General features: G+C 39.0%; 1 protein-coding gene across 1 annotated transcript in view; it reads left to right on the plus strand.

Moving 5' to 3' along the window:
• Window positions 1-25,228, plus strand: part of LOC136857853 (protein TAPT1 homolog) — a 186,628-nt gene that overhangs the window by 148,216 nt on the left and 13,184 nt on the right. Inside the window, exons 7-8 of the mRNA XM_067136837.2 lie at window positions 8,084-8,234; window positions 22,809-22,978. Coding sequence (XP_066992938.1) covers window positions 8,084-8,234; window positions 22,809-22,978 — 321 coding nt within the window. The remainder of the gene's footprint in view (window positions 1-8,083; window positions 8,235-22,808; window positions 22,979-25,228) is intronic.

Raw genomic sequence — 25,228 nt, forward strand, 5'->3', positions numbered from 1 at the left:
CCGCTAGACTTAGCCTGAAAACCGAACTTTCATGTTATTTCCCTTATGAATCCTCCAGTTAAAAAATGCATATGAGAAAAATAAATTAGAATTGGATTTCCAAACATTTTGATCGATTTCCAGTCAGGTTGGTCTTGTATATATATATTGTGGGAGAGTAAAAATCACCATTTCGGTCCCCTATAAAACCCCAGTCCATTCCGGGAATTTGAAATGGTATAAACCTTAAAACCTACCCTTGGAGCGGTGGATGCTAAATATAAAGTTTGGTTCAAATTTCTCAGTAGTTTTCAAGTTGTAAGAAATACGCTTTACACGCACCCGCTCTTGCGTTAAGTCCGCTGGGATTTGTACCGAAAAACGGTCCGTTAATGATATCTCCCTTATTAAATCCTGTTATCGAAATGATGCATATGAGAAAAAATGTTTTTGAAATTTATTTTCATTAAGGCAGGGAGATTTCCATTAAGTTCGGTTGTGTATACTTTGAGGGAGTGCAAAATCACGGTTTCGTAAAAATCCTCGCTGTTCAGGGATTTAGAAACGATATTTGCGCTAAAACCTACCCAAGGACAGGTGGAATCTAAATATGAAGTTCGGTGGAAATATATCCAGTAGTTTTCAAGTTATAGAAAGACAAACAGACCAACAGACAAACAAACAAACAAAGAAACAAACCAACTAACTAACTGACACCAAGGAAACCTACCCTTGGACAGATGGATGCTATATATAAAGTTTGGTTCAAATATCCTCAGTAGTTTTCAAGTTGTAAGAAATACGCTTTACACGCACCCGCTCTTGCGTTAAGTCCGCTGGGATTTGTACCGAAAAACGGTCCGTTAATGATATCTCCCTTATTAAATCCTGTTATCGAAATGATGCATATGAGAAAAAATGTTTTTGAAATTTATTTTCATTAAGGCAGGGAGAATTCCATTAAGTTCGGTTGTGTATACTTTGAGGGAGTGCAAAATCACGGTTTCGTAAAAATCCCCACTGTTCAGGGATTTAGAAACGATATTTGCGCTAAAACCTACCCAAGGACAGGTGGAATCTAAATATGAAGTTCGGTGGAAATATATCCAGTTTTCAAGTTATAGAAGGACAGACAAACAGACAAACAAACAGACAGACACCAAAGCTAAAAATGATGCAGATGGTCATTATTACACCTGAAACGGATAACTGTGCGGAAATTTCGCCAAAATAATCAATGTACAGACACACGGTCGTTACGATTTTATTTATATAGATAAGGCATTGCAAATTAGATCCACAGATTGATTTCATCTCATCATTTTTTGTTGCCATTTATTTTAAACTGTAGTCAGTGGATACATTTTAAAATTATTGTTATCAAATCATGTCATCCATCTCGTACCATTAGGGGCCTATGATCTTAGTGGGGTTTGAACCCACTATTTCCTGAATGCAAGCTCACAGCTGTGCCCTCCTAACTGCATGGGAAATTCACTTCTTGGTCAGTGCATTTTAAAAACACAGACTATGATTTATTTATTTATTTATTTATTTATTTATTTATTTATTTATTTATTTATTTATTTATTCATATCAGAAGCAATACATCATATAAATTATTAATTAAGAATGAGAAATAATTAGATAGGCCTAACTGGTGAGAACGTACTAGAGGTACATTCAAGTAACAGTTATATCATATCGGACCAGAATTTGGCGAGATCTCGACCATTTGGTGTGGCCTTCACCAAATCTTGCATGGTACAAACGAGAGGGCAGGAGTTGCAATTAAGTAGGTGCGGTTTGTTCTTCTCCGCAGGCACAGAGGGTTGACTCTTCAGATAGACCCCACTTCATATTGTTCTTAGATCGACCGACCCCAGACCGCAGCCTGTTCAGACTCTTCCATGTAGACCACGACTCTTCACACCTGGCTGGAAGAGTTTCAGATGGATCCATCCATCCATTGAGGTGGAGGTTTCTGGATCTCCAGGAAGTTTGTCTTGATGATTCAAGTGACTCTGAAAGGCACTCAGTAGAATGAATAAAACTTCTTGATTTCAGTCGTCGTTGAGCAGGTTGATAATCATGTAACGGATATGTTTGGGAAATGTCTACTTTAGATCGTTCATGTTTGGCAGCTACTTCACGTCTGAAATCTGGGGGAGCAATACCAGCCAAGCAATATACCTTGCCATAAGGTGTAGATCTTAGGCAACCAGTTATAAGCCGGCAAGTTTCATTTAAAGCAATATCTACCTGTTTGGCATGACACTATCTATATCAAACAGGGCATGCATATTTTGCTGCAGGGTAGCTCAGTGCTAAAGCAGTAGTTCTCATTGTTTGAGCTTGCATTCCCCAGCTGGTACCGCATAACTTGCGAAGAATAGAATTTTGCGTAGATAGTGTTTCGTGTTAACACAATGTTGTTCATACGTGAGTGCACGATCCAGAGTTACCCCTAGATCAGGGCCATCCAAACTGATCACCCTGGGTGACAATAGCTCGATCATCTGCATAAATGAAGCTTTTTGTTCCTTTTGGCAAGGGTTGAACATTCGTGTAAATATTAAATAATATTGGAGACAAAACACTACCTTGGGGTAGGCCATCCTGAGGTTCTTCCAGCGATGATGTCACCCTTGGAAATCTACAAAGAATCTTCGATTTTCAAGAAGACATTGAAGAAATTCAGTCAGCTTGTTGTCCATGTTCATCTTATAAAGTTTACTCAACAGAATTTTATAACTGTGTCATAGGCCGCAGTTAGGTCGATGAAGACTGCACCATTTATTTTCCGATTTTCAAAACCATCTTCAATATGTTGGGTCAAATGGTGGATTTTTGATGTATAGTTCTTCCCTCTTCTAAAACCAGCTTGTTCTGGGAACAAAAGTGGTTCAACTGTTTTTGTAAGCCTTACCAGAATCATTCGTTCTAAGATCTTGAATAAATGACAGAGCAAGGAATTTGGTCTGTAATTTTTAGGATCATGTGGATCTTTTCCTGGTTTAAGGAATGCTATAACTCTAGATTTCCTCCAAATTTTGGGTATTCTGCATGTTCGAATGCAATTGTTAAGAAGATTTAGTATCCATTCTCTAGTAACTGGTCCAAAATATTTGATTTTTTGAATACAGATTTCATCTACACCAGGAACCTTTCCATTTTTACTGATATTTATAGCCTCATTCAGTTCTGCCATGGTAAAGGGATTAGAAAGCATACTGGTCTCTGTTATGAATTTTGTCTTAGTAACATCCACTTTTGTTTTCGAACTGGAGTTTACCGACTTGCCATTTTGGACGAGTTGGTAAGCAATTTGGTTTGCAGATATGTTACAAAGAGATGATGCTTTATTAGGATCATTACTGAGACGCCTCAGTAGCCTCCAGGCCTTCTGAATACTCCTATCCCTGTTAATCTATGATGAAACACAACTTTTGAAAATGAAGTCGATGCCTATAGAGAAGCTACAAGGTCCAAAATGAAAGCCAAGGGCTGTTCCTTCAATAAGATGTCCAATGTTGACAGGTGGATATACTTCTTATGCAGGAATGTTAAATCATATGGAAGCCACTTCACAGAATACACTGTAAGAGTACTTGTCAGTAACTAAATGAAGTAGGTTTCCAAAAGACAAAGGGAGTTTTTTTGACACAGTATTAAACAAAAGTGGTAACAATAAAGATATACACAACGTTCAGAAGAATATCAGTGAAAATATTTTACCAGGCAGACACGAAAGTAGTTTAGAAATGCAGTGTGAAATAGGAAGTGAAATAGCTAGAAAATACCTAGATCAGGGATGGCGAACCTATGCCACGCGTCACTAGCTGACACGGGAACGCATTTCGGTAGCACACCCCAAGCTCATATTAACGTTTTTATGTACGTCTTTTACTATAGACTATACATATCTCATGCATGGTATAGTTATAGTGTTTCAGGTTTAAGAAATAAATGTTGAAAATCTAAAGTCTAGTTCCATTCGGATGTGCATTATGGCAACACCTCCACACTGATACATCCGGAAGTTAAGTGACATAAATGTTAGATGCACCCAACGAATCATTCACTCACCCACATCAGTCAATTAGCGAAGTTTGGCTTGTGTGTGGTTGCCAGCATCACATAATTATTTGCAGTGTGTAACTGTTTATTATTTTGAAGTTTTTAAGACAAATAGTTGCCAAGAGATTATCCCAGCTTTGAGATTTGGAGAAAATATCGCACTTTATTTCAAAACCTCACATCACACCAATGAGCGAGTTCAAGGTCACTTTTTGAGTGGTTAGATATTGACAGTTTAGAAATGGAGTTGACTGAATTTCAAGAAAATAGTACATCGGTGAAAATCGAATGTGCTCTTGATGGTGAATATTCTTTCCAGAAGCCAGAGAACTTAATACTTGAACAGCGGAACAGCCTCCCACAAATATTTTCGGCCATGAAGAAACTTGCTACAGTGTTAGTTCCTTCGTTTGGGTCATCATAAGCCTGCAAACAGCTGTTTTATTCAATTAACGTTGTGAAGTCAACTTTTAGAAACCGTCTTAGTTCAGACCTAAATGCTTCTTGTGTGTTATCGAGGACAAGAAGTTAAGAACCTAATATAAATGACAGCCGGACTGAGTTGCTCAGACGGTTGAGGCGCTGGCCTTCTGACCCCAACTTGGCAGGTTCAGTCCTGGCTCAGTCCGGTTGTATTTGAAGGTGCTCCAATACGTCAGCCTCATGTCGATAGATTTACTGGCACATAAAAGAACTCCTGTGAGACTGAATTCCGGCACTTCGGCTTCTCAGAAAAACCGAAAAAGTAGTTAGTGGGACGTAAGGCCAATAACATTATATTAAGAAACATAAATTACATAGCTACTAAGATTCAGCAACAAGCTTCACACTAAAATTGAGAACGATAGTTAACTTAAAAATCCTTCGGCAATATTAGTAATTTTGATTTCTATATCCTGTAATGTTCAATGACGAAGTTTGTTACAATGGGCGCTTATTATTATATTTGAACAAATATAAGTTAGGTATTTTTAAATATTACCTATTAAAATATATTGTTGCGGTATTGGAAAAATACGACCACGGAACATGCAATGAAATGTATTACTTTACAGTGTATGTGTAATAACATGTTATGGAACATAATTTAGATTTAGGGAGTGGGTCGGGGGGATGGGGTGCTTGTAGCCATTCCAAAGGAAAATAACAAGTGGCACAGTATACAGTTGAGAAAAATAAACCAGACTTAAAATGGTACACTAGTTGGAAAAGGTTTGCCATCCCTGACCTAGACGTTGCAACTTCGCCCAGCCCTCAACAGTGACATAATGGTAGAACATTTGAGCGACAGTTTCTGTGAACCAGATGAAAATTATGAAAATGACCTTGAAAGTGATATTAAGGATACTGAATACGAATATATTCAGGACGATTACATATTACAGGTTCACATTTCTTGATTGCGTGGACAAATTTACTTACACTGTTTGAAATTTGTTACATTAAAGTAAAGTGAAAAACATTTCACATTACATTAAAGGGACTGGACAAGATATGGGAAGATTTGGGCAGATGTGGTAAACTTGTCTCTCTTTTGCTATCTTTATTATGTTGAGGTTGGCAAAAGGAGAGACTATTCATCATGCTTTCTTGAAGCTGTTTGTATTGTAATCCTGTAAAAGACTTGTATTTGACTTAAGGAATAAATCAGGTAATATCCGGTGAATCAGTGCTTATGGGTAAAATTCACTACGCTATTAAGTTTAAGTATCATATCATATAGTCACAATGGAAGTGTAAGTTCAAAGGCAAATAAATGGTCTTCCAGAGTTCAGTATACTTTCTGTTATTTTTCTCGCACTTTCTGTAAATCAGTCTTTGTTCGCAGCTATTGTTGCGACAGGCTATCGTATTCATAGAGACGCACACATGAGATGCTGTCAATTGTGTACACTGTTTTATTTACAAATTATATACTTATAATAATAGTTGCACGTCAAATGAACCACTATCTTGAACTCTATCGACTGCCACATTAGCATGTCAACCAACTACAGAACACACAACATAACCACTTCAACGCCAAAACTACAACATGAATTCACATACTTAACTCGACTAATGACTCTCACTAACAACTCAACTAAACAACCCAAAACTGCCTTTATATACTTTGCGTGGCCAGGCTTCCAGAAAAGTATGACACAACATGCTTTCTAGTATGTTGTCGAGTCTCCAGTAGCCTATATACGAATGAATAGAACATTCTGTAAAACTCAAGTGACATCAGGACAAGGTGCATTGTTCTAGGCTCTTACCCTGTGTTGCACTACATTACATCGGATTTATACATCATATTTACAGGTAATAATAAATTTTATGTATATATTAATTATGTGTTCTTACATTAAATAAAGTCGCATTAATAAACATACAGCAGAAATATCGTGACATAACCTCATATGTTCTGTTACACAAGACAGATCATACATCACACAAATAATAAATGTTGCTATCACGATTTATACCAAATAAAGTCCGTAGTGACATCTTGTCGTACATAATAATAATAATAATAATAATAATAATAATAATAATAATAATAATAATAATAATAATAATAATCATCATCATCATCATCAGCATCATCCTAAACCATCTCCAGTTTCCCGGGTGTGGTATATGAGCCTCCTCCATCTCATCCTGTCCTTGTACCATTCTTCCTCCACCAACTTGTCCCAATCATGACCTCTCAGCAGTACATCGCTCTTAACTAAATCTATCAATTTCCTTCGTGGCCTTCCCACGGGTCGTCTTCCTTCTACCTTTCTGTCAAATTCCTTCCTTGCAGTTCTGTTTACTGGCATCCTCTTCATGTGACCAAACCACTTCAGTCTTGATATCTGAATCTTATTGAGGAGAGACTCATCTATTCCTACTTCTCTAATTTTCTCATTCCTAATCTTGTCTTTCCTGGTTTTCTGGATCATAGTGCGTAGGAATTTCATTTCAGCTGCCTGAAGTTTGGAATTATCTCTATTGGTCAGTGTTGTGGTTTTGAGACTGTATGTAAGAATTGGTGTATAATAGGACTTGTACAATGTCATTTTTGTTTTCATGGGTATTTGCTCATTCCACAGCAGGTGTCTTACCTGGTGGTAAAATTGTGTTGCCTTATTGATTCGATTGTTCACCTCATGTTTTGCTAGGTTGTCATTTCATATAACGCTACCCAAGTATTTGAAAACTGGAACGCTGTCCAGTTGAGCTTCATTTAACATGACTATTGGCTCTGCTCCTTCCCCGTACACTTTCATCACCACTGTCTTGGTCTTTCTGATGTTTAAACCATATTTCTTAAACTCCTCATTCCAGCTTTGTATTTTCTCTCCCAATTCCTCTTCTGAGTCACTCCAGATCGCAACATCATCTGCAAATGTGAAGGCTTTGATATCTCCATGTTCTTTCCTTTTAATAGATTTCATTACTACATCCATTACAATAATAAATAGAAGTGGTGACAATAATAATAATAATAATACCACCTACTAATTTAGCTTGATATTTTCACTATTTACCCATGGGTTTAGAGAAATGTTTCCAAGTTATACTAGTCCATTCTACACTTGTATCAAGGCACTAATCATGTAAATGACAAGCTTGCTTGAAACATAATTGGCATTCCCCAGGCTGTTGTGGAAATGGAGCTACTTTAATTTCCACCTTCCTATTCCATAACTTTTAGTCCTTGAGTACTTGTGCCATTGTATGTTAGCTGTAAGTGAATATGACCAGTTTAAAGTGATATGAAATATTTGATGTAAGAGGTATGTGATGTTGGGTATTGATAACATGAAATAAATATCAAATTGACAACATTTCACAGTTAATGTACTTTAAACTGTGCCAAGTATAGATGATTATGTTAGGAATAATTTTAAATAAACAGGAAACAGTCTTCAAGAGATTTTTAATAATTTGGAATAAACATGGAATTGTCTTAAAGAGTTTTTCCTGTTCAATCAAACTATTGTCCTTTCAAACTAGCTTGTGACATAATGCATGTTTTTATGGTGTGTTCCAGTTTGTGGAATTAAAGGGAAGTGTGTTCAAGAAATTTGATAAGAATAACTTGTTCCAAGTTTCATGTAGTGATGTGCGAGAGCGATTCCATCTCTTTGTACTGCTCTTTATTGTTGTACTTCAGACAATGAAGGAGTATTCATGGAAAGAAGGTTTGTGTTTATGCTCTTGAAGTATGATTTAGTTATATAGTTAATTTTATTGTAAATATGTATATTTTAATTTTCGGTTATTAATTTTGAAAAGGACAGTTAAACTGATGTTGTGTTAACTGTTCATGAAGAATATACACATTACTTTTGCAAATGTTTGAGTCAGTCATAAGAATGAAAAATGTGCAAATGCTTGTTCAAGTCGTTTGAGAGACAAATTGCACTGTAGCGAGAATTTGTAACTTGCATTGTAGAGGTCATGAAGAAAGTTGATATTCTTCCTCTGTTCTGTACTTTGGGACTGCAGTTCATGCAATTCAGGACACTCATTTTGAGGTTTTCATAATTGTAAGTTTACATTCTTATTTATGCCTGAATTACATGATATAAGTTCTAGAGGTCTGCATGCGGCAAGATTATCGAGCCCACAGCCCCGGGTTTGATTCCCGGCCAGATCAGGACTTTTTAATTGTAAATGATTAATATCCCTGGCCTGGGGACTGGGTATTTGCGTCGTCCTTAATGTTCCTTTCTTCACATTCAACACTTTACACTTCCGCCAATTCCAAATACACGCAGGTTCATAACATATGGTGAAAAGTAGGGGCAAAAGATCTTCTTAGGTCGACGCCCTGAATACATAGCATTCTTTTTTTTTTTTTTTAATTTGAAAAATGTTTTTTAACCATTATATTACAGCTGTGTTTTCACAATGCTAAGTTTACAACTTTTATCTGTTAAAGAGGTTAATATATTAAGAACAATATAGAAGTTTGGTTAGTAAAATGCTTTAAAAACCGGGCGAGTTGGCCGTGTGTTTAGGGGCGCGCAGCTGTGAGCTTGCATCCGGGAGATAGCAGGTTCGAACCCCACTGTTGGCAGCCCCGAATATGGTTTTCTGTGGTTTCCCATTTTCACACCAGGCAAATGCTGGGGCTGTACCTTAATTAAGGCCATGGCTGCTTCCTTCCCTTACCTAGGCCTTTCCTGTTCCATTGTCGCCATAAGACCTATCTGTGTCGGTGCGACGTAAAGCAAATTTAAAAAAAAAAATTTTAAAATTTAAAAACTGTTTTAACCATTATTAATGCCCATTGTTTCTGAATTGTTTTTTAAGTATAATAACTATGTGACATTCATACAAAAATATATGTAAGTAATAGACTTTGATGGGATAATCTCTTATTCCAGTATATAACAACTAATTCAGGATCCTGATTTAGCTTGGTAAGATAAGTGGCTGATGATGCTTGTAACACAAGTGAAACATGTCGCACAATAACTAATGTAAAACAAATTATATCCTAATCTAAGGATTGTATGGTATTGAATAGATAGTTGTCAATAAACAAATTGTATTTTATACTATAAGTGGTATGTTCCGAGCTGTTAGTGGAGAGATGGCGTGGAATGACATCAGTAGATGAATAAGTTTGAGTGGTGTATAGGAAAGATCACAATATGAAGATAAAGCTGGAATTCAAGAGGACAAATTGGGACAAATATTCGTTTTTAATAAGGCGAGTTAGGGATTGGAATAACTTACCAAGGCAGGTGTTTGATAAATTTTCAATTTATTTGCAATCATTTAAGAAAAGGCTTGGAAAACAACAGATAGGGAATCTGCCACCTGGGCGACTGCCCTAAATGCAGATCAGTATTGATTGATTGATTGATTGATTAATAATTTCTGCGTCCTTAAACTTCTTGTCGTAACCAGATTCCATACATGTTAGTACCTATTCCTGCTTGTCTTAGTTGATTGGTACAAACATGGAAAATTACCACCTTCTTCTTACCCTCCTCCCTAAATTCTATTGTCCTCAACATCTGTGCGAGTAACGCATTTAAAATTAGCATTACCAGCACTACATCTGACCATGGCTTTGTCTACGTGCAATCGTGTTAGGCAGGTAATTATTCGTGGAATTTCACTTACAAAAGGGTTGTCTTTCCCCCCCTTCGTAAATAGTTTAATACTATTTCCTTTCATGCATAAATAGTTTTTGTCAGTTCTGCTGTGGTTGTGTTGAAATGGGTTGTTATTCATTGTACTTTAAAGGGCTGTGTTGTTGCTACTTAATTTATAATGCCTAAGGAGATGAGAACTGCTAGTGATGTATTGAAAGCATGCGTACATGAGTTTGAAGATTTTGCAAGTGACAGAGGTAGTTTGTTTTTGCAAATATAGAAGCACAGTCATAACTGCAACTAAAAAGTATGAAGATCAACATCATCTTCAAAAAACAAAACACAATAAATTGAAAGTGGTAAATTTGAAACAAAAACGCCAGCCTTTTGTAACCAGGGCTTTACTTAAACCTGAACCAATACAAAGTAGGTAAATTCAATGAAGACTTGCATAAAACATTTGTCTCGGCAAACGTATACAATAAGAACTTCGTTCATTTTCAACAATTAAGAATTACATTCCTGAGCTTTATAAAGTGATGTTAGGTAAACTAACAGAAAAGGCTGATAGAAAATAATTCGGTTCTTGTTAGATGAAACAACACATGTTGATCAAAGATCTGTAAATAACTTCTTCCTCTCCTAAAATCACAAATGTGAAGCAGAGCATAGTATGCTGATATCTTGGTCAGAATAATCAACACTCTCCTTTGCACCATACAGAATTAGCCCTTACAGAATTAGGTTTCATAGCAGGATTGCCGTTTTTAGTACGTTTTCCAGAATTTAAAAGATGCTGACTATCCTCTGGGTGTGTTGAAATAATTAACTTGGCTCTTTTTATCCACACATTTGATTACTTTTATGCCCCTCCTATTTTCTTTAGCCAAAACCTGACCTTTTGATAGTTTTTTCCAGTTACCTGTTTTCAATTTCCTTTACGTTCAGACCCCAGAGTCCCACAAAGATAGGTTTTATGTTGAGTAGAACCTCAGCTAGTTTTACAGAATTACAAAAATTGTCTGCATAAAGTGTACGGCGTTCGTTCAAATAGCTCTCCATCAAATCAATGACAACTTTCTCAGCATGACCTTCATTTGCAGTCACATCTGTCTTGACAGCATACACTTTTACTTCGAAAGTATATCTGTTAGTGGAGCATACCTTGTAAATTTTTACTCCATAGTTATGGAATTTTCCAGGGAGATATTGCCTAAATAGCAGTCTCCCCTCTATGGCAGCATTGACTCATTGATTACTAGTGATTCATTAGACTCAAGAATATTTTTGAACTTTGCATTACATAGTGTAATCAAGTTTTTGATTTTTGCGAGGTGTGGTTCAACAATGGTTGGTTCCTCATCAATCATCGTTCTATGATTGTTAGACCAGTACATTTTTCTTTGGGGAAGAGGACAAATGCCCATGATCATAAGAACTCCAAGCAGCTTCTTCATTTCTTCTTTCATGTAGTCCTTCGATTTAGCCATTGGTGAGAGTCTTTTTACTCTTTTAGAAGCAGCATATTGCCTTGCATATCTGTTGGTTTCTGAAACAATTTCATCTAAGATTTCATCATCTAAAAATTGCTTATTTACTGTAAAAGGGTCTGTTACATCTAAATTATATTGCAGCTGTGGCTGTCCAGAAAAAGGAAAAATTCTTTACACGTAGCTTTCAAGTCAGTTCACTCCAAAATGTTGTTTACATGATTGTTATGAATAGCACTTACTGCCATTTGTACTGGAAACCGTCACTCCTTTCTGCATCACTTCGTTCTTCCTCACTTCTGCCACACTTATAGCGTCACTATCACTTTCAATATCTGATGATAAATATTCACTTCCAGACATTGATATGTCACTGAGTTCAGACACACATGTGCTCTCATTTGGGATTTCTTCAGTCACATCTGGATCCATAATAAATATCTAGGCCTATCACAAATTAAAATAGGAATGTGGTTTTACTCTTTCTAAAACAGTGCTAGTAAAATGTACCGTTTTATGCTATAGGTCTACAAAAACTACGCAAACTGTAAACAATGAACTATAAATTGTTTCAGTATTTTTCGAACATGAGAGGTTCACAGACACACGGAAAGAGCACTTTACTGATTGCTTATGGGAGGTGCTGTACTCATACAAGCAGTTTTGGAAATTACAAAGCTTAAAAATCTACTTCAGCGACCATGAAATTGCTTGTACCACTGGTGGCGCACGGCGGCTTAAGATAGCCATGTGATTACCAAATGCCATTGTACAATAAAGTGCTTAAAATGTGTCTGTAACTGTTATAATACGCAAACTGACCATAGATCAAGGGGTTTCATGTGGAAAACAATGTTGTTTGTATAAAACTCAATGTCTTCTTTTAAGGAATGCAACGCTAAATACAAAGGAACAAACAAGTGTCACAACATCAAATCATACACTGCCATCTAAAATTGTATAGGCTATCTCCTCATCAATCCTAGTTCTTCTACATCCTTCTCTTCTCAGCACCCGGTGAGCTTGTTTCTGATTCCCAGCTTCATCAGGAGGGCGGCCTACTGTTGGATTTTTTATTATGGACACTCAAGTTTAGGCTTTAATTACAAATGAATTGCAAAGCAAGTTGTACCAATCTTTTCCTTGTTCAATTCTGCATTACGGAATATAAGACATGGTTTTTGAAGTTCATTACTTATTTTTTATTAGCGGTTGTAGTAAATATTGTCTGGGTATTTCGCTTCTTCTCTAGGAAGCGCTCACTTAGGAATATATACAGGGAAGACTACTTGTCTGATGGTAATGACCTTTTTATATGTTATAACCACACATATATGTAGTATAATACTCAAGTTACAATTTTTTTCAACCACTCCAAAAAAATGTTTGTATCATTTTTCTAAAGCAACTTTTTTTCAAGCCAGGATAAACATACAGCAGGAAACTTGGGCTTGTTTTGAAACACTCAGTTATGGTTATCAGAAACTACAATCACTATAACCATACAGTGTGGTACTGTAACCATACAGTGTGGTACTGTATTTATGAAGAGTAATATTGAAGGGAGGTTTTGTGTAGGCCAGACCATGCGATTAACAGCCGACGGGGTGAAGAAAGTGGACACAGTGTTGCCATGTACGTGGAATGCCCATGACCTTGGTTTGTCCACAAGATATTTTCAGTCGTCCTATGTTCTGCATGTCGCCTCCGAGACTGCCGTTATCAGAGGGTGAAATTGCGATGTTTTTGAGTGCTATTTGTTTCTTTCAAATGGAGGGGGGGAAAAAGTAAGGGACAAGAGGTCCCTGTGTACCAGAAAGAAGCAGATTGTCTTGGATTATCGGCGTCATCAGTGAAGAGAGTAGAAGACGCTGCAAAGGAGAACGAAGGAAATACGTCATCCAGGTCAAGAAAAGAGCCGTATGTGAGACCGGGGCATCCGGAAATCCAACTCATTGATTTTACTTTGGGCACAATACGAAGAAATATACACATTTTTAATATGAATAAGGTATTCCCCACAATTAAAAGCTTCTGTATGAAACTGTTAGAAAATACAGCAGATTTTCCTGATATGTCAATTTCTATGCTTTTGAAAGTAGTTAAAAGCTTGGGATTGCAATAAGAAAACTAAACAGAAAACCAGTGCTAATTGAATCTGTGACATTTGCTGCATCCCAGCATACTTTTACCTAAGACAAATTAGAGACTTTAAAGCACAGGGCTACATCATAATCTTTACAGACGAGACTTGGTGCAGAGAGAACCATATGATGAAATCTGGATGGCAGAAAAACGTGTTTGATGCTTTAGAAAACAACTTTGACAACTATAAACAGTACAGAAGATACATTCAGCAAATTTATGGATAGCGTGGAGGGTTCAAAATATCATCTGGAGTTGGGAAACGCATCATAATTTTACACATCGGAAGTGAAGAAAGATTTCTTGACAATGCAGAACTTTGTTTTATTGTTTTATTGGCAATTGTGATTACGACAATGAGATGAACTCGACTCATCAAGTAGAATAGTTCACAAAAGTCCTGAGTTTATTGCCTCAAAGGTCGGCTGTCGCTATAGATCAAGCTCCATATCATAGGATGGTCGATCCTTCAACTAATAACCCAAACATGTCATGGCTGAAACCTGAAATTATATTTTGGATACCATCAAAGAATATTTCATTATCACCAGGAGTTGACGATTATAACAAATTAACTAAAGCAGAGCCGATTGACCTTTCCAGGCCTTATTTTCAAACACCGGTATAGAAGCAGGAACAACTGAATAAACGACTTTGACCAGATGTACAGCTTGTTTGGTTACCAGTGGTCCATTGGGAGCTTAATACATTCAAGCTCATTTGGGCTTACGTACAATGGACGTATTTTTGACGGTATAGAGTAGATTGAACAGCCAGCGACTCCACGCCGAGTGTTAGGCGGCGAGAAATAACCTGACACCCTCAGGGAGCCAACGGCTTCGGATGGATGAGCTCCTTGAGGGAGGAAGGGCGGTGGTCCCTCAGTGGAGGAAATGCCACTGGAATCCACTAAAAACCTGATGTCGGGCAGCAGCGCCATCAGTATCGACTTGATGCACAGAGCAATTCATGCTCGAGATGGGTCAAGAGCGGGGAGCCTCAAGCGTCACCAGAATGACTGGTTTTTCGGTTGTGGTACTGCGGTGTGGAAGAGAGAGAGACCTCACTACACTATTATTCCCATGAACACTATCATGATAGACATGGTGAACGGCCCCCTACAGTGTTCTCTCAGAGTAACCAAATTGAAAGCTTTAGATAGGGAAGAATGGCGGAGTATGGTTCATCGGCTAGAGGGCTGAATATTATGATAGTCACGACACCTCAGTCATGAGGCAAAACGAAGAAGAAGAAGAAGAAGAAGAAAAGGAAAAAGGAACAAATATGGCTTACACATTAGAAAATGGTAGGAATTAACATTTTATGCCGAGAAGCCTTACGTACTGTAACCTCTGAACGCTGGAAACAATGTATTAAACATGCTAAGAAAATTGAAGACCACTACTGGGAGAAAGATGGCTGTCTGAAAATTTCCTTTATTTCGAGCCAGTCATATTTAACATGAATGACAGCAGTACCGATTCATTGGAACACCCCGTGGGTGGGGGGTGCAGATGAAGAATACACCCACGATATTTCCTGGCTGTCGTAAGAGGCGACTAAAAGAGGCCCAGGGGCTCTCAAACTCGGAGCGTGGTTGCCGACCACGGGGCCCTTAGCTGAGTCCTGGTATTCCTTCCACTTATTTGTGCCAAGCTCCTCACTTTAATCTATCCTGTCTGACCTCCCTTGGCCAACTATTGTTCTTTTCTGACCCCGACGGTATTAGAGCATTCGTGGCCTAGGGAGTCTTCATTTTCACGCCCCCTCGTCGTTCTTCATCCGTTACTTCATTTTTCAAATTGATGGATCCCTTCTTTTCCTTTTTTCTCTCTGTCTCCCGTGTGCGTGAAGGACGCAGATGAAGAATACACCCACGGTATCCCCTGCCTGTTGTAAGAGGCGATTAAAAGGGGCGACCAAGGGATGATATTAAAACCATGAAACTACTTGTGCTTAGTACATCATGGTTCTGTGGTTAGTAGGGTCTACGATCATGTGTATTCCACTGAAGTGGGGGAGTGGGCATTCGGCTTCGCGAACTAATGCCCATGTGCCGTAACTTTGTCCTGAAATGTGTCGGTTCCCCTGGGTTCAGAATAGATCTGCACTACCTATGAGTAGTACCACTTTACGAGAAATACCGTGGATGTACGTTGCCTGTGATTAGTACTACTATGTGAGAAAAACCACTGGTTTGGCTGGCGCTATGTGCGAAAACCATGGGTGGGCATTTCCTGAGAGTAGTTCCATTATGTGACGAATACCATGGGTTTGTATTGCCTGTGGTTGTTACCATAATGCGTCATACACTGTGGGTCTACATTGCCTATGATTAGTAGCACTATGTGTGTAACAATATGAGTATATGTTGACTGTGGTTAGTACCACTTAGTGAGGGATGCCACGGAAATACCGGTGCCCATGATTAGTCCCACTATGTGCGGAGCACCATGGGTCTGCGTTGCTTGTGAGTAGTACCCTTATGTGCGAAACACCATGGGTTTGTGTTACCTGTGAGTGATGCCATTGTGTGCGACATATGATAGGTCTACATTTCTTGTCATTAGTACCACCATTAGAGAAACACCATGAGTCTATGTTACCTGTGATTAGTACCACTATAGGAAGAACACAGTGGTTCTACCCCCCAGCGATTAGTACCATTATGAGGGGCCGGCAACCTGAATTGTGGAAGCCTTTTGGATAATAATGCATCATCCCAATAATTCAGGCTTTGTGAATTGGACCCACTGATTGTTTTTGTTTCACTACCATTTTTTTATCATCATTCATTTTAGATTCTAGTCAGTGGATAAATTTTGAAGTTTTAACTTTTGTTTCGTTCACCTCTTACCATTAGTGGCCGATGACTTAGCTGTTAGGCCCCTTTAAACAACAGACATCATTATCAATTCATCGGAACAGTGATTTTTCAAAGGAAGAAAATTGACATAATTAAATATTGTAAATGTATGTAAATAATAATGTAAATAACCCCTGTAAAAATTTTGCATTGTGATATATCTAAATTAGGAAGCCAACCATTTTTAAACCTGCCATTGAATGTCCAAAATTTCTTATGGGGAAAGGTGATGGGAAGAAGAATTTAAAAGAAATAAAATTAAGGGTTGAAAGTTAACGGAAAGCTGTGTTTATTACGCGCATGATCACTACTGAACGCGGCAACACTGTGGCCGATTTCACCACCACGCCTGTTGTTAATCATATGGTCTGGCGTACACAAAACTTCCCTTCAATATTACTTTTCGTAAATTCAGTACCACACTGCGGTTACAGTGGTTTTAGTTTCTGATAACCATGACTGAGTGCTTCAAAACAAGCTCAAGTTTCCTGCTGTACGTTTATCCTGGGCTGAGAAAAAGTTTCTTTAGAAAAATAAGAACGTTTTTGGGGTGGTTGAAAAAAATTGTTACTTGAGTATTGTACTACAAATACATGTGATTATAACACATAAAAATTTCATTACCAACAGACAAGTAGTTTTACCTGTATTCATAATGGAGCACTTCCTAGAGAAAAAGCCATAAACCTGGACAATATTTTCTACAACTGCTAATAAAAAATAAGCAACGAACTTCAAAAACTATGTGTCTTACATACCCTAACGCAGAATTAAACAAGGAAAATATTGGTATAACTCACTTTGCAATAGGTGTATCGGTTTGTTTGTAGTTAAAGCCTAAACTTGAGTGTCCATAATAAAAAATTTGACAGTAGGTGCTAAGTAGCATAACTCTTTATTCCAGGATGAGTTTGCGCTTCCCTGTATTCCGTTTTAGGTGGCCACCTTGCCCAGAGATTTTCAGGTGCTGCAGGAACATGTGTCCTACGACAGTGATATTATCTAGGTACACCAGGCAGGCATCATCCATGAGCTTTCTCAGTATGGACTCCATCAGTTGTTTGAAAGTCACAGGTCCAGCACACAGTCTTGAGGACATAATGGTTAACTGCCTTAACCCCTGGCTAGTAGAGAACACTGTCTTCTCCTTATCCTATGAGTGCAGCACCACCTGTCAGTATCCCGACTTCAGGTCCAGGGTTGAGAACCACTGGGCTCTGGATAAGATGTCCAGTGTGTTGTTAGTTAGGGATAACAGAAGGCAATCCTCCTTGATGACATCATTCAGCTTTTGATAATTGATGCAGAAGCAGAGCTCACCATTTTTCATCTTTACCAGAACTACAGAGGATGACCATTGACTGTTGGATTCTTCGATCACCCCACACTGCTTCATGCTGTTCAGCATCTGATCAATCTCTGTCTTCATTACCAGAGGTACCTAATGAGTTGGTTGATGTATGGGGATTGTGTTGCTGGTGTTAATACGATTGAACATCCTGTCCATCCTCCCACAGTAAAGCAGAAAAGGGATCCCAGTATTCCATTATCAACCTCTCGAGCTTCTCGAACTGTTCTACCTCTACGCATCTTCCAGTACGAGGTAATCACCCTCTAGAGCTTGCGCTTGTGTGTCGCCGTCTGCTGGTACAATGATATCTACTAGTTCACATGTTCTGAACTCAGTTCCATGATGTTACGTTGAGAATTTGTACCCGTATGAACGTCCTAGCCAAGTTAAGTCCATGTTCGGTAGCTGTCAATTCTATTACACCACTGTCCTCTATTTATACCTATTCATAATCTTCATAATCTGATTTAACAGAGTTGAGTTTCATCTCTTATGTTGGTACAAATGCCTGAAGCATTATTAAAAAAAGAAAAGTTGATAGCTCTCGCTGTGAATGTCCTCAAGAGACCTCTCTGGTCAGTGCCATCGCCACTTCACTATGGGCTGGTATTTTCATTAGTTAGTATTACCCATGCCATTGGAGGATAATTTCTTAACGACCCAGTCATTGTACACATTGTCCCACATTAATGACCACTTCATAAGCTCAGTGTGCATCAAGACCCAGAACGACCTCCTAAGCTGTCCACAACACAAAAGGGAGGTACGGCTCTCTCCCCCTGGCAATGTCCGGCCTAGTGACGGTTAGTGCTGCCATGTCTGCGATATTGCTGCACGGCTTGTTTCCAAGCCATTTGTCTGCAATCAGACTCTCATTGTTCCTCTTGATGACTGCGTTGAGTTGTGAAGCAAGGGGATGGTAATGGTGGTGCCAATGAGCCCTTCCTTTCATCGGCCCTCACTCCTTTTCCTGGGAGGTGGCTGTCTCCTTCTGCAGTCCTTCCTCCAATGGTCACACTCGTCACGTTGCCAGCAGATGATTTCTCTGGAGCCTTGGCTTCCTGGTGGTGAGAGTCGCTCTGGTTGTGATGAGCGGACCTTCAGGTTCTCTTCACCCCTTACAGCTCATACCCTCACTGATGACATAAAAGTTACTGTTCTTTTCGCTGCTTCTATCCCCAGGGCGATGATAAGGGCATCCTTAAGGCAATGCTCCCCACTGATCATGAAGTGTTGGTAGATCTAGGCACCATGAAGCCCATCGATGTAGTTGTAGGCAGCTTCCTGTGCTCTGATCTTGTGGGCCAGCTGTTCTACCTCAACTGTGAAGTCCTGCAGCAGTTCACCCATGCACTGTCCTCTTCTTGAGTTGGATTTGGTACGCTCATGCCAGTTGTTGGTCACCATAGCATCGCTTGAGCACCCTCACGATCCCTTTGTACACAGCACCTGGCCAAATACTGTATAACACATGCAACCCGTGATGAGTTTTACGGCCTTCTTCTTCTGTGCCCATCCATTCTGGTTGGCCATGGTCTCGAACTGGGTCCAGAACATCATCCATGAAGTACTCTTGTCAAAGTTCAGGGGTTTCACTCTCGCGACACTGGTACCACTGCTGGTAGGCCTCTGTCTGGTTTCTATGGCTATCATCCTTCCCTGTAGATCACTCATCTCTTGCCTTAGGTCTCGAACACTGGACTCCCCAATTTGAGGTATTGCCTGAAACTGTTTGACAATTTCATTCATCTCTTGCCTTGAGTCTTGAACACTGGACTCAATTTGTGGTATTACCTAGAACCGTTTTTCTATCATTTACTTACATCTTGCATAATGTCACTTTCTGATCTTACTTCCTCCTGTAAATGGTACTGTCCACTTGTAAGTTCATTCAACTGGGTTCTGAGTTCTACCTTAAGTGACTGAATTTAAGTACTGTACATGCTGGTTAGCTTTAAACTTTACCTTAAGTTCATCCTGATTGGCTGTTAACTTTTTTTTTTTTAGTTCATCCTGACTGCATTGAACTTGGGAAAATTAATTTCATCCTGAGTAACTTTTAAGTCCACAGAGTTTATCTAAGAATCCTTCTTGTCAATTCATCATCATCATCATCATCAACATCATCATTTTCCCATTATCGGGCGAGTTGGCCATGCTGTTACAGTCGTGGGGATGTGAGCTTGCATCCAGGAGATAGTGGGTTCACATCCCACTGTCGGCAGCCCTGAAGATGGTTTTCCGCTTTTTCCCATTTTCATACCAGGTAAATGCTGGGGGTGTTCCTTAATTAAGGCCACGGCTGCTTCCTTCCCATTCCTAGGCCTTCCCTATCCCATCGTCGCCATAAGACCTATCTGTGTCGGTGCGACGTAAAGCAGCTAGCATTTTCCCATTTCCAGCTGACATCGGGTAGGAGCAAATATGATTCCTCTCCACTTCGTTCTGTCATTCCACCATTCTTCTTCCGACACGATGTTCCAATCCATGTTTTGTTTTCTAATGCTACTCCTCACCAAGTCCATCCACCGCATTCTTGATCTTCCTCGTCCTCTCTTCCCTGTCATCCACCCTTCCAGTCCTCGTGTTGGTAGTCTTACTTCATTTATCCGTTTGACATGTCCAAACCATTTCAATCTGTTTTGTCGATTATTCTGTAATATTACTTGTACGAGGGTAATCCCAAGACTAAAGTCTCCTATTTTTTTTATAAATACAGTACTCTGTTCGTGTGGCTGTTGGTCACAATATTGTGAAGAGTGTTTCCCGCGCTTGTATATAAACATATGCACGCTGTGCTGAGGCACTCATTCTTGGCTTGGCAGCCGTTGAGAATGGAGCTCCCGTTGGATGTTATTGCCAAGCGCGAACGCAGTTATTTGGTTTTTGAACGCAAAAGGTACTGAACCAATTGAAATCTATCGCCAATTGACGGAAGTGTTGCTTGGTCTCAGGTGTAAAATGGAATACCCAGGTTTCGTCACCCATGACAATTTAAGTCCAAAAAGTTGTCCTGTTCAGCTGCAGCTGATGATGGTGTCAAAATGAAACACCGAAACATGTTCTGTAATAAAATAATGTTGTAAATACCATCCAACAACATTGTATTTTGTATTGAAAAGGTGGAACCTGCTAGATTTTAATTCAAGTGTATAGTGAGTCGTGCATAGATGTCAAAAATGTTCGTAAGTGGTGTAGAGAGTTTGCAGCCGGTTGGACTGAAATTCACGATGAACAAAGGAGCAGGAGACCGTCAATTTCCGTCGAGACAGTCTTGAAGGTTGAGCAAATCGTGCATGAAGATCGGCAGATCACCCTGGATGATCTCTGCACTTCGGTTCCTGAGATTTCCCGAAGCGCCGCTCGCAGAATTTTAACTGAAAAGTTGAAATACTGAAAGGTGTGCACAAGATGGGTGCCACGTATGCTGACTGAAGACCACATGCGGCAGCAAGTTGATTCTTCCCGCGCATTTCTTCAACGCTTCGCAGCCGAACAGGACAACTTTTTGAACTTAATTGTCACGGGTAACGAAACCTGGGTATTTCATTTTACACCTGAGACCAAGCAACAATCACGCCAGGGGCGGCATCCCACTTCGCCAAAGCCGCGGAAATTCAAGCATTCACAGTCTGCTGGTAAAGTCATACATCCGTGTTTTGGGGTCAGAAAGGGGTATTGTTGGTCGACTTTATACCTGCTGGGACCACAATTAATGCTGACGGGTACTGTGAGACCCTGAAAAAACTCAGACAGGCAATTCAGAACCGGAGAAGCCCAATGTTGAGCAAGGGCGTAAACATTCTCCATGACAACGCTCGCCTGCACGTCGCCCAGCAAACCGTTGCTCTCCTGCAATAGTTTCAGTGGAACATCATCACCCACCCACCCTATAGTCCCGACTTGGTGCCCAGTGACTATCACTTGTTCCCTAATTTGAAAGACTATTTGGCTGGAAAGCGATTCAGCACCGACGACGAGGTTAAAGATGAGGTTCACAACTTCCTGAACAGCCTGACGGCAAGCTGGTATGACATGGGCATACAAAAACTGTCACAGCGTCTACAAAAATGCATCAGCTGAAATGGTAATTATGTAGAAAAATAGCTAAATGTCCAAGCTGTAAAATGATGTAAACCATTGTAGAATTAGACAGGTCTGTGTATTTATCAAAAATTAGGAGACTTTATTTTTGGGATTAGCTTCGTACTAAAATACTTTACCCGTTAAATGTTGCTGCTATCGCCATTTGTGGTGAGTTATCAGGGACCTTAAAACTAAAATCACTGCTCAGAAAGGTACTATCCACTAAATTTATTAAGCTGCTATTTACAGTTATTTACTAGTCCAATTGTGTTAGAATTTTCTACTCAACACTTTTTTTATTTACTCACAATTATTACACACATAGACACACATTTCAACACGCCGCTCGGTGTTGCATCAAACTTCTATTCTCCAAAAAGATCTCCACAGTTCCTTGTCATATCAGCACAGTTCACTTCAGAGCTTATTGAACTCTGCTTACTAGTCTTGCAGAGAATGACTCATCAGACTTGTGAATGTCTTGTTACTGCTTACATTCACTTACAATTGATGCACGCAATACTGGCTCACTTATTCATCTCTTTGGAACCTTAAACCGTGTGCTCCAGGAATGTTTTTAAGTGAATCATAAAAATATGTGCTGAGAAGTAGAGCATATTGTGTAGCACTTAATCTTGGTTACAGTTGCCTGAAATTATAGCTTGTCATGATTATTGTGACTAACAGAGAATTTTGTTGTGATTATGTGAATTTTCTGATTGCAGAGAGATTCTGGGTGTTAGTTCCAGACTGCCTGATGGTTCTTCTAGCTGAAGTATTTGTTGATTGGATAAAGCATGCATTCATCACCCGATTCAATGAATTACCTGTGGATGTATACCGAGATTATACCATCAGTCTAGCATATGACATGGCCCAGACTCGACAAGAGCATGTATGTCTTCCTTCTATCATGGTTGTTTCTAATTATGAAGTAGCATACAAATGTCTTTTCTCCACTGCCTGTTCTCTCTTATTTGTATCAAATGTACCAAATTTTCATAGCCATTGGTTTTCATTGTGGAAGATGAAATCTCTTACAAAGACTAAAATTCAGAATAAAAAAGTATTTTTTTCCTATTTTTTAAAACTCTACAGCGATTCTTTAAAAACCTGATGCCACTAATGCCATTATGTTCTAAAAACTTAAATGAAAATTGCAGGTTCCGAGGCATAATGTGTTATTGCTTAAAGCCTTTTATTTATTAAGTTCAATACTTCTTCTTCTGTGGCCTTTTTTCAGTTATCTGGAATCAGTACTAAAGTGGAATAAGTCCATTTTTATGGCCAGTTGTTGTTCCTGACGCCAACCTTGTATTGAGGAATGTACTCACTATTGCGTGTTTCTGTGGTGGTTGGTGGTGTGACGTGATGTGTGTAGATGTCTCTTAAGATCACAAATACCCAGTCCCTGAGCTAGAGGAATTAATCAAATGCAGTTAAAGTATCTGGCCCAGCAAGAAATCAAACCCCAGGGCCCTATGAACTGAAGGCCACTGTGCTGACCATTCAGCCAAGGAGCTGAATATTTATAAAGTTCACTTCATATTGAAACCCTTTGTTAGCCTGTTAGAAATATAAATCCTTCACCAGCATTTATGAGCACCCTTACCTTATCAGGGGTTCTTCTGGTTCTTCGTCACTTGCTAACGGGACTATGGGAACATTTAAGATTCTAACTACATGAAATTAAAAGCTTGTTGAAGGTTAAGGCAATATTTATAAAAATTTAAAATTGGAGAATTAACTTCACTAAGTCATCAGGAATGATGAACATACTGGTCAAATTCTTTGTCCAATATTTCAGAGTCGCATGGCCATGTTCTCTTACAGTGCTGCCTGAGGAGCTAAGAAAAAGGAAAACCATCATGAACGAATCTAACTTCGTCAAAAAACCTGAAAGTTGGTCCGTCGGATTCCACGGAGAACCATGGGTTGTTCCATATGATTCTGGACTGAGCTCGATAGCTGCAGTCGCTTAAGTGCGGCCAGTATCCAGTATTTGGGAGATATTGGGTTCGAACCCCACTGTCGGCAGCCCTAAAGATGGTTTTTCATAGTTTTGCTTTTTCACACCAGGCAAATGCTGGAGCTGTACCTCAATTATTAAGGCCATGGCTGCTTCCTTACCATTCATAGGCCTTTCCTGTCCCATCGTTGCCGTAAGACCTATCTGTGTCGGTGCGACGTTAAGCAACTTGTAAAAAAATATATATACGATTCTGGAAAGTATAGCTCCCGAGACTCAAGCTCCAGACTTTCTCTTAAGTTGTTAAGGCTGCTCACTGACTTCAACAATATTGTACAGGATCACTGGGAGTCACATGAGCCCTTAATCGAATCAGATTGACCTCCAATGTCCTTGTGGATTGACTGTCACAAATACTGAATTTAAGTTACTAGGGCTGATGGCCAAAGGATAAGTTGAATTGATTGTTTATTGTATTGAAGATCCCAAATAAATCTATTGCATCATGCTCAAGTGCATTTGTCAACAACAAAACTCCAATAAAACAATTAAAAGTTAATCATTTGGAAGTGAGGCTTCCACAACAAAAATAAAAATGAAATGACTTTCAGGCTAACACCCACTTAGGTTTAACAGATTCACAACTAAGTATTTTTTTATTTTCCACCTTGTCGATACATTAGTTGCTTAAGGCAACTTATTGATTAAAAGAGGTACATGTTTCGTATATTATTAACATCTTCAGCCACATAACACTGTGTGGGCATTCCCAGGAATCTGTACTGTGATTTAGCCATTGGCCATTAAATCCTCCATCCAAATTGTTAGAAATCACCTCTATGGTACTGTATACAGGCAGCCTATCATTGAAGGAAGTACAAATAAATAATAATATCCTAATTTATACAACTGTTAGAATGTGGAATAGCAATACATTGAAGCTTTTAAACAATCGTCTGTTTCTGACAGTCAGTGTTGTCATTTAATTATCTTATGCTAATTTTAAGGACATTTTCTATCAAAGCATTGATACTTTGTCAATATATGAATTGGGGCCGATGACCTTCGATGTTAGGCCCCTTTAAACAACAAGCATCATCATCATCATCAATATGTGAATTTTTCATCTAAACAGTGTTATGTAGCTGAAGATGTTAATAACATACAAAACATGTA

The sequence above is a fragment of the Anabrus simplex genome, chromosome 1, assembly GCF_040414725.1.
Source record: "Anabrus simplex isolate iqAnaSimp1 chromosome 1, ASM4041472v1, whole genome shotgun sequence".
Lineage (NCBI taxonomy): Eukaryota > Metazoa > Arthropoda > Insecta > Orthoptera > Tettigoniidae > Anabrus > Anabrus simplex.